General features: G+C 37.6%; 2 protein-coding genes across 2 annotated transcripts; one reads left to right on the top strand and one right to left on the bottom strand.

Moving 5' to 3' along the window:
- Positions 1–4868: 4868 nt before the first annotated feature.
- On the top strand, positions 4869–6032 carry PG994_004352 (uncharacterized protein; the record flags this gene model as incomplete). Its single annotated transcript, XM_066855761.1, has 1 exon — positions 4869–6032. The coding sequence occupies one exon, from the start codon at positions 4869–4871 to the stop codon at positions 6030–6032; it is 1164 nt and encodes a 387-aa protein (XP_066717928.1).
- A 762-nt stretch (positions 6033–6794) lies between these two features.
- Positions 6795–8413, bottom strand: PG994_004351 (uncharacterized protein; the record flags this gene model as incomplete). Its single annotated transcript, XM_066855760.1, has 3 exons — positions 6795–7146; positions 7263–8000; positions 8055–8413. The coding sequence occupies 3 exons, from the start codon at positions 8411–8413 to the stop codon at positions 6795–6797; spliced, it is 1449 nt and encodes a 482-aa protein (XP_066717927.1).
- Between the last annotated feature and the right edge of the window lie 3051 nt (positions 8414–11464).

Below are 11464 nucleotides of genomic sequence, written 5' to 3'. Positions count from 1 at the left end.
ATAAAAATAATTAATATTAAAAGATTAAAGCTTATATAACGAATAAGAAAATATGTAAAGTTTAATAATCGAGTTCTTTTTATAATAAAGCTCGAAAATTATTAAATAAAAGCTCTTATAAATATTAAGGATTAATAAGCGATAAATACTTTTCGTATAAAACTTTATATATTTATTAAAATATTAAATTTAGTCCTCGCTTTTCTCGTTTATAGTCCAGCCGTTTTTAAAAACTGCGATTACTTAATCTTTTAATAATAAGCTATTTATATATTAAAAAAAGAGCTGCGTTTTTTTAATAAATATAATAGACGAAGGAATAATATAACCGGATAATCTAACGCTTTAAATAATTATAACTTATTCTCGGTTCTTTTATTAAATTATTTTAAGCTTTCTGTATTAATTAAAAATAGTAATAATTATTTCGAACAAGATTTAATTCATAAAAAAGCCATCTTATTAAAATTATAGATATCCTCCTCTTAAATCTAATACTTATAGATTATATACCGTAAAAAAGTAAACTACGCGCGATACGCGTCGAGATCTTTATAAAGCATTTTTTAATAATCGATTCTTTAATTAAAACGCGTTTAAAGGTTTAATTATTATCGTATAAAGTTAAAGGCTTAATTAACGCCGACGCGTCTCGCGTCGCGTTAACGAAGTAATCGATTCGTTATATCTTTAACGCTACTTATTTAAAAAAGCAACGATTGCGAATTTAGTTCGATTATATATTATACGATTATATCTTCTTTAAAATCTGTTGACTTTTGAAAATTAACGAATATTTCGCGTTTCGTAAGAATATCGAGCTGTCGGTTACGAAGGGTCGTATAAAAGACTTCGTATATTCGGGCTACGCGTCGGAAACTTAATTTTAAATTATTTTTAAGCGCTTAAAGCCCTAAAACTATTTACCTTTCTTTTCAAATATTAATTATATTAAGTAATAAAAGAATTAAGTTATAAAAATTATTTATATAAAACTTAACGAAAGTAATTTATTCGTTTATATAGTTATTTCGTTTAGAAACTATATTAAGCTATTAAAGATTTATATAATTAATTAGTTTAATACTGCTTTTTTATTTAAAATATAATTTACTAATTTATAGTTAACTTTAATGTATATAAGACTTAGCGGTAGCGGTATAGGTTAGCGCCGAATATATAGCCTTATAAGAGTTTTATTTAATAATAATAAATACTTCTCTCACATCGTTTAACGCACGGTGTAGTCGCCTTATAATATTATAGGCTTATTATTTTAATATTTAAAAGGCGAATATTAAACTTAGATTTTATTATAAAATAAAATCTAGGTTTAACGTCCGCGAAAAATATATAAAAAATACATGTCTAAAGTACTGTCGAGCTTTCTACACCGTGTATTTTAATAAGTTATAAGTACTTGTTAAGGTTTTATTAAAGCGTTAAAAGAATAGATTTCTAGCGCTTATATATATCGCTACGACTAGATAAGTACTAAGATAATTTAAAGGTTTTAATAACGGCCGTAATTAAATAACTATATTTAATTATTATATTAAAGTATAAGGTATAATAATATCGATACGTGTTAATATTAAATATATAGCCTTATAAAAATTTAGTTTAATAATAATTAATATTTCTCTTATATTACTTACGTATTATATATATACTTTATAATACTTTAAATTAGTTCTTTTAATATTTAAATAATAAATATTAAAACTAAATTTTATTATACTCTTAGGAATTTAATTATTATAAAAACATATATATATAACTCTATTTATTTTAAATAATTAGTTTAACTTTAAAAAGCGGAAACTAGTTTCGAATTTAATAGGTACATACTCATGTTCTAAACAACAACATGTTTAATATCCGCAATCTGCCGTTTGAACTAGAAAATGAGGTCTGGCGATGTGCTTTGCCAGTCACATGGGTCTTATGGTTAGCAACAATCAATAACAACATGTGGCATTGGTGCACATCTAGTCAACTAGTTCCTTCCCTGTTGCACATATGCTCACGGTCCCGGCGTGTATGCCAACATACGTACGAACGGTTACATATACCGCAGCTAGTCTATATTGATTATGACCGAGATATAATCTTGCTACACTCACATAACTCTGGCCAGATCCAAAACGACAGATTTAATGCCACCAACTCGATGGGGCTTCAGATGGATTTAGTTCAACATGCTGGATTTTTAGAATCTAGATGGTAACCCAGCTGACGGTGTTACGGTCACCCTATATAACGGCGACCCTTAAATTTAAATAGCCTCTAATAGTACCATATATAAATTAGTATATAAACTAGTTAGCTTTTAATTTATAGTTAATTAAATAATACCATCTTCTTCTTTTTTTCCTCTTTTTAATAGGCCGTAAACTTAACGAATTAGCACTATAACGCGTAATTTAAGATATTATAAATGGCTCGTTAATAAAATAAGCCGCCGAGAAGCATAATATCCTTAGAATAATTCTAAAGGCTCGGATTTACGGCCGTAAAACTATAAAATAACGGAATAAGTCCTTCTAAGCTTTAATAATAGCGGAAGAGTTTTAAATCGTGATTTAATACCTTACGTAATATAATCTAGGCTGCTTACCGGCGTACGTTATTTTCTAGATATTCGCTTAACGGATTTTTTAAACTAACGAGATTAATATAGTACTCGGTAAGCATTAGGTTAAAAAAATTATTACTTATTATTTATTTATCGGTATTATTTTTTTTAAAAGGATAGATTTTTTAAGGCTTAACGTAAGTTTCGTAAAGAAAATTATCGAGTTTTTCGAGCGGCTTAATAATCTTATTCTAAAATCGATCCTTCCGGAGTTTTAGTTTAACATTAACGAGATCAGTAACTAGCTCGGCTATAAAACGAATATAATAATTATTAAACCTATTAAAATAAAAAAAATACTAATTATAAACTCCTTTAATTAAAAATAAGCTTTTATAGTCGAATATAATAACGCTTTAAGCCGAGCCTTGCCTCCTCTTACTATATTTAAAGGTTAATGAGTCTAATAGTAATAGTTTTTAGAAAAGAAGGACTCGTTAATAGATATTATAGAGGATTAAATCTTTATAGCATCCCTTAAAGGCTGGACTAATAAAGAGCTAGCCCTAATGTGGCTAAATGAGGTCTTTATCCCTTATATAAAGCTTGAAAACGAGGACTAGTGGCGGCTTATCATCCTAGATAACCACGCTAGCCACGTAAATAAAAACTTCATTATAACGTGCTTAAAGTATAAAATATAACTTCTCTTTTTTTTAGCATACTCGTCGCATTTATTATAACCCCTAGATTTTAATTTTTCTAATATATTAAAAGATCTTTATTATTAAAAAATAACTTTATATTATATAAAGCTTAATAATATAAATACAAATAGAAAAAATTTCCTTTAATATTACGAATTAATTAAAAGGTTTACTTTTTAACCGTATATAATAACTGGCGGCTAGGCTATAACTAGTATATTTCCTCGCGATATTAATAAACCTTTTAATAGTTGAAACCGGAGAATAAAAGACTAGGCAGAGGCAGGACCATCTAAGCCTCCCCTCGACGTTTCTAATAAATAATTCTCCTCTATAGCGTTACTAACACTTATAACTAGCCGCTAGATTAAAAAGTTAACGAATACGTTTAGTAATAATAATACTATTTTTAATAGCGCGACGCGCCGGGTTTTATTTTAAAAGCTTTAAAAAAGTTTAAATATTTTAAACGGCTAGATTAATTAATTAAAGCACGAGAAGTTAGTTTTAAAAAGTAATTTAAAAAAAGAAAGAGGTAAAAAAAAAAAAGTAATATTTAACCCTAACTAGAAGTTTACGCGTATACGAGATGCTATAATAATTAAGAGGGAAATAAATAGCGTTATATTAAAACCTTAAGCTGTCACTTTTTTATTATCAGCGTTAAAAGCCATTATAATTAAATTTAACTCTAAATCTAAGATTAAAAGTGTTATAAAAGCGTTTCGAAACTAAAACGGTATTTTTGAGATTTTATATTAATTTTTAATTAAATTATTCGTATTATTATTATGTAGTATTATTATTAGTTTTTAGGGTCGCCGTTGCATGAGGTGACCGTAGCACCGTCAGCTGGCTTACAGCCTCCTATATCGCTTTCCTATGGCTCATTTCGTTGGCTTGCAAACCTTGACAGTTTTTCTTGGCGACCAAATTAACCCTGAAGTGGACATTCTTAACTGTTGGGAGATCACATGTGTCCATTCAAGATCTATGGTGATGATGATGTGATGGTGGTGGGAAGCACCCTAACTAACATGCTGAACAAGGCCTGTGTGGGTCAAGCCACATCACTAGCCGCATGTGGCTAGTCAATACCTCCAACAAAAAGACTCACAGAGAGCAGTTTACCTCAAAATATATAAACTCAAAAAGAAGGACACTACTCAGACAAACACGAGCTACTTTGGAACGGCTCAAGGTTCGGTCCCTTTTGTGCTTCCAAATTCCGAGCCAGCACAAAATAGGTCGACACTAATAACATCCACTACTACATGGCCTTGGCTGTTACTGTGAAGGAACCGTGAAGGGTACAAACCTACATCTCCAATCCCGTCGTCTAGGAGACCAAAACAAAACAAAGCTGTGATGCAGCCTGGATGTTCAACCCAGATGTCCAACCCGGAGACCTGGCCGTCCAGAGATGACCAAGAAAGACGCTTTGGCATTTGGTAATACTGGCCGTCAGGGTATGAGTGCCTTGTGGATAAAAGCCACACGAGGAACTTCCTTTTTCTGAGTTTATACCAGGTTGGCACAGCAGAAACACAAGACTCGAAAAGGACCTCACCCCCATAACAGACATGGCTCGACTTTTCGCTCTCTTGCTATCGGCGCTGTGCGTGCGCGGCCAGGGCATCGACTGGGAGGCCGTGGACAGGCTGAATGCCGAAACCGGTGGTTCTCACCATATTCAGCTCCAGGAACCCGTTGTAGCCGCCGCGGCGCCGCCTGGCTACTCGGCCCTCGTGTCGCTAGTCAACCAGGCTATCTCGGTCCCGACGTGTGGCTCAGCCGATACCTACCTCGGCGTCCGCATCTCGACCAGCGGCCCGTTCAATACGACGTGGTGTACCGAGGCGTGCAACACGGTCAATGGTTGTCAGTTTATCAATACGTACAACCTCCGGCAAAATGGTAATGTGATCGGTCAGTTCTGTGCCCTCTATACGAGAGCATGGGATGTGTCGTACGGTTATAACATAGGTCAATATAGAGGCAACGATCTCTACACCATCTCTGACAGCTACGTCTCCTTCAACGGGGTATTGCCACTCCCTGCTACTTGCCCGGACGAAGAATGCAAGAGGGAGATTTTCAGTTGTTTCAAATCATCTCCGCAAGCAAGGGACTACTGCTCGGCGTTGACGCCCTCCACAACCACGGTGACCACCACGACGCCCTCTGCAACTGCCACCACCAGCACTACCTACGTTGCCGCCACTATGGCTGTCACGGCCACTTCGACCTCGACAGTGACCCAGACTGTTCCGTCGTCGACAACCACCGCGACTGGCTATTACAGCGACCCGCCGACCCAGCAGAAGCGAGCGCCCAGCACCCCGACGATTGCCACACCCGGCTGCATCGCTACCCAGAGCTTCCCGCCGGACCGCATCGCCTCGGCGTGCTCTTGCCTCGGTGTCCCTGCCAGCACTGTCAATGTCACCTATACCGCCCCGACCGCCACCGCGACGAGCACAGTCAGCATCCCGGCGACCACTACCGTCACCGTCGCCACCGTATGGCAGACGACGACGACCACCACCACTACCGGCGTGCAGACCGTGACGGTGCCGGCTCCGACCCCCGCCAACCAAGACTTCCAGCAGGGGACGCAACAGACCACTTGGGAGTGGTCCGCCAGCGACCAAGGCTGGACTCTGGGCATCGTCCAGACGCCCGACCTGAACAATAACCCCACCTGGGCCTTCAACGCCGCCAGCGCGCAGAACGCGGGGGCGTAGTCGCCATCAACACCAACTACTACCACCGTTTCCTTCTCCGTGCGGGGCCGACCTACCGGGTCTCCCTTGATGTCAAGACATCCGCGCTGAACCCAAACCAGAATATCGCCACCGACATTTTGTTCTTGTCCGCCGACATCAACGGCAACCTCTGCGGTGGACCTTGGGACCCCTTGACCAACGGGGTGGCCCTCGGTAATGGTTGGTACCGCTACGGCATGGACTTTGTCGTCCCGCAGGCACAGCAGGGATACTGCAATGCGTACACGCTTTTCAGAACACAGGGAATTCCCGGCAACCACTTCGTTGACAACTATTCCATCGTGCGGCTGTAATTGATGGACGGATACGCAGGAAGGGGCTTGTTTATGTTGGGCGGTGCACAATTCACGACACGGTACAAGTATGTAGCTACATATAGTCACCCTGATCGATCCAGAACATGTATCGCGCTGCCGTCTAGGCGAAACCCTACTTAGGCGCGCAGTGAATACGATCATCTGCAGTCTCAAACTACTGAGAGAGAGGCAGCCTCGGAGTCGGCCAAAATCTAGATCATAGTGAAAGTTCCCATGGAACTTAACCAAGTCTGTGCTCTAACCATTCTTCTTCTTATTCCGTGTAGATATGTGCCAGGCCATCCCGACTAAGAGATTTGACAAGAAGGAACAAGTTGCTCCTCATGTATGGATCACAAGCACCGCCCATATTGAAACCAAACATCCCCATGCTCAGATCCAACAGCTCCCACAGGTTCCTCACTTAGTGAGATGGTTCACAATCACCGCTTTTCGCGCCCTTAGGTAGGACGGGGTCCAAAGCGGCTTCTCTCCAGCCCTTGACACTGGGTAGGACTCTTGCGACAATAGGAAGGGGGGTGAGAGAGGACTTCCAGATGAGGTTTTCCGCGCGGTTGGTTCGATAGATGATGAGCAGGAGGAATAGGCAGGATGCGCACACCAGAGTGGCTGGCAGGGATATCCAGACCCAGCGTACCACGATGATGACCTCGTCGTTTAGGACGGGGACACGGGTGATATTCGCGTTAGGTCCAGCGATCATGCGGTAGGATACGGCGGTTGCAACGCCAGTCACTGTTGCCGATATGTTGGGGCTAGTGAATAAAAACGCGGCGAAAGTATTACTCGAACCACCTTCCTCGTCTCGATCGCTCAAATTGGCATATGGAAAACAGAGATGGTGTTAATCCACGCGACGCTCATACCGAACATTCTGTTGTGGGAGAATGCTGGGTCTGATTCAATAATGCTGACCATATCGTCGACGTTATTGTCTTGTAGAACGGTAGTATTCGGGACTACTGCTGAAAAGTTATACATAGTACCATGGGTGACATTCCAACCTGTATACTCTACCGCACACAATTTGAGCATACACTCAAGAATATGCATGCCATCCCTCAAGTTGGAAGAGTTAGATCGGTATTGAATGATTCCAAGTTTAAGTAGAACAGCACCGTCAGTTGTATTGCCGTTACCGTCGTCGTATAGAGTTTTATTTCCTTCAGAGGTTCCCGCCATTTCGGACTTGTCACTGGCTCCACTTTCCGCTGGGAGTATGAAGCCACCAGGCGTGGTGACGTTGCAATATTGAACACTGTCATGCGTTGATTTGGTGCAGTCTCTTCTCGAGAGTTCGGTAACGTCCTGGCAATCGCTCGTGACACCTAGGGGGGCGAACGAGGGGTATTGACAGAGCGATCCAGGACATGGTAGATCTGGTAGCTGGGGCTCGCCGTAAAGGGCTAACGTGATGGCCTTTTGCATGAGGCTTTCTTCAATGTCGTCGAAGCTGTCCAGGTACTGGGAGATTCTAAACTCGGAATAGACTCCGTTCACAACAACCGGCCTCGATTCAAAGCTCAAGATCTGCTGTGCGAAGGACTCCGTCGCAACAGCAGCCAATATGATTGAGCAGCTGACGTATGGTAAAATCGACTTGGTCGGCCTTTTAAAGAAAAATCAGAATGATCCCCATGGGCCTCTGCTTGCATTGTCGAACTCCTGGAGTCTCGTTATACTTGGTGTTTCAGCTTTCTTCCGTTGCAGAAGGTATGACCACTTCAATTGGCTGATGCACTCGGACACGGGTTGTACCAGGCAGGCCTTCGAAGCAATGGAGAGGACGGAGATGAACGCGTTGGGTGACACGACCGAGTTCCATGAGGAGAGCGGCTGGTTTTGTATGCGTCCAAGTAGAATGATCATGCCGAGCAGACACAGGACCGAGAGCAGAGAACTCCCGATCTCCAGCCACCAATCGGACTTGGAGAAGCAACGGGAGAAGATGCCACCGAGTTTCCATGATGGTTGCTTGTCTTCGTTAGTAGAGGGTATTGATTGCCCTAATATAGGCTCCATTGTGGTAGAAGGGATAGGAACGAGGTGGGTAGAGGGAAGGAAAACTATGCACTTTCTTCTTTCGCGTACGTCTTATGTCGATTCGGTGAGCAAGTCGACTGAGTCAACGTATGACGCATTCATGCATCATTGAGGCATTTGGCTATTGGAGTAGCACACAATCGGACACTCGGAAAGAATGTTACGCTTTTGCCCGAGGTGTGGTAACATTTTCCGCTGATTTGCAACTTCAGGCCACCCAATCAAATCGGAAAGACCATGAGTTTTGATAACCAATGTACATAGCCTTAAGAAAACAAAGGGGCGGGCCTTCTATTTCTAAGAATGACAGTGGTAAGATCCAGCTCCCCCTCACGCCCCCGGACCCCGTCTTACGCCCCCCCTCGATTTCAAGCAAATATTACTTCATTACTTTGATTTACCACTGAATCTAAAGGGGACCGTGAGGGGAGGCTCGATCTTATCACCGCAATGGCAATGCTTCGAGATACGGAAATATCGGCCCAAGGCTTGATCTTCTTCGCTCCTTGGGGATCCAGCAGAACCAGAGCCTGATGCAGTTGCGGTAATCCCTCATATAATCGAGCCTGGTATACGACATGGAGGAACGGCTCGAGCCACTTGCCTCCCTCCTCCCCCCTGACTTTCCGCATAATCGAGTTCTTTTCGTAATAAAGTTCGAAAGCTATCGAGTAATAGCTTTTATAGCCGTTTAAGACTAAGAGGTAATAATAACCCTTTATATAAAACTTAATATATTAATTAAAGTATTAAATCTAGTCCTCGCTTTTTTTATTTATAATTTAATTATTTTTAATAATTACGATTATTTAATCCTTTAATAATAAGCTATTTTTATATTAAAAAAAGAGGTATGTTTTCCCGGTAAAAATAATATATAAAGGGATAGCGTAACCGTTTAATTCGACGCTTTAAATAATTATAACTTATTTTTAATTCTTTTATTATATTACCTTAAACTTTCAGCGTTAATTAAAAGTGGTTATAATTATTTTAAACGAGATTTAATTTATAAAAAACCTAGTCTCGTCGAAATTATATATATCCTGTTTTTATATTTTATATTTATTAATTATATTTCGTATAAAAATAAATTACGCGCGATACGAGTTAAAATCTTTATAAAAAACTCTTTAATAATTAATTTTTCGATTAAAACGCGTCCGGAGGTTTAGTTATTATCGTACGAAATTAAAGGCTTAATTAATATCGACGCGTCTCGCGTCGCGTAAACTAAATAATTAATTCGCTAAATCTTTTATATTACTTAATCGGGAAAAAATCGATCGCGTATTTAAATTAATAATATATTGAATAATTAATTCTTTTTTAAAATTAAAAAGTTTTTAAGAGTTTATAGAGATTTCGGATCGTAATCGAATTCCGCGTCGTCGGCTACGTAACGTTAATTTTAAGATATAATATATCGCTATAACTTTTTATATATTTAATTTTAAATTATTTTAAAACGCTTTAAATATTAAATTAAATTTGTTTTCTTTATTTTTTAATTTTATACTTATTAAAATAGAAAATTTAATATAAAGTTAATTATAAAAAAGTTAATTAAAAATACGTAGCTCGCTTATAGGGTACATTATTATAAGTATTTACCCTGCTTATTTTATTCGAACGAATATATTAAATACTTTACTTATAAAGGCTAGCTTATATTTTATATGTTAATTCTTAATTACGAGGTAATTAATTACTTGATTAAGACGAATTAACGTAAGGTCGTTTTAAATAGTTTTAACTTTAAATAACTTTTATATCTTTAATTCCTTTTTTATGAAGCATTAAAATTAAATAATAAATAATAGACTATATTTAAAGTAAATTATATATATTTATCCTTTTACGAAGTACTTATTTCCTTAAATCTTTAATGCTATTATTATTTAAAATGCGATATTTATTAAAGGCCTAGAACTTTAAATTCTAGTTTATACTACGCTTAAAAGCTAAAGGTATTATAATATTAATAGTAAGAGAATAATTAATTAAACCGAATTACTAGCATCTTATCGCGTATTAAAACTACTTTTATCTTATACTAATATAGAAATTTCTCGAAGAGGTAATCTTCGGCAAATAAGATTAACTAGCGAGAAGTGAGTTTTTAAGCTAAGTTATTTACAGTAGCTTATCGATAAAAATAATATAGGTAACTATACGTATGCACTTTTATTATATCGACTTTAAACTATAACTATATTCGGCTTAAAGGTTTCTAATGCGTAAATTTCTAAAGCTAGCTTTCGGATTCAGCTTACCCGTTGTAATAAATGTGCGGGCCGCCTTATAGTTACCCTGATAAGGTTAAAGAGGAATTGGGAACACGACGCTAAGAGGAATCGAAGAAGCCTAGCAAAGTCGAAAAGGAGTCACCTATTATATATCTAAGGCTTGTCTTATCGTAAGCCCACGAAGCGTAGTCTTACCGAGACGAGCACCATGTATTAGGGTTTAAGAAAGACGCTTACCTATAATCTCATACTAACATAGCTTGTGCTAAACTGCCTCGAATATTAAAAGTATAACGGATAGGGCGAACGTGCGAATAGCTTTAAAAAGTACTACAGCTAAATAATCTCTAGATATATATATGTAAGTTATTTAAAATAATAGCCGAGAACTAGTAGCAAGCAAGCCTTTTTAACGAGTTAACGAACTTTTAAGATATCGCTCGCTTCGCCCTTTTTTTTATAATTATTATCAAAAGATTTCGTTAATAATAGATTTACCGGGTAAGCTAAGTTTCGCTAGTATTAATTTAGTTTAAAGGTCGTAAGAGATTTAAAATCGCTTTTATTTAATAATATTTTCCCTTACTTTATAACATATAATAGTATTTTAATAAAGAAATTCGTTTTATTAATATTATTCTAACTAATAGTTAATTATTAAGTAGAATTTATAAATACGATAATAAAGTTTAATCACACTTTAAAATATATTTTAATATTATAATGAAAAGAATTTAATAAGTTATTTATATAATTATAAAAGCGAACAAGTAAAACTAAC

Source organism: Apiospora phragmitis (genome assembly GCF_038363925.1).
Source record: "Apiospora phragmitis strain CBS 135458 chromosome Unknown utg000005l:1.0-4161743.0:1.0-4166827.0, whole genome shotgun sequence".
Lineage (NCBI taxonomy): Eukaryota > Fungi > Ascomycota > Sordariomycetes > Amphisphaeriales > Apiosporaceae > Apiospora > Apiospora phragmitis.
This window is presented reverse-complemented; position numbering and strand designations above follow the sequence as displayed.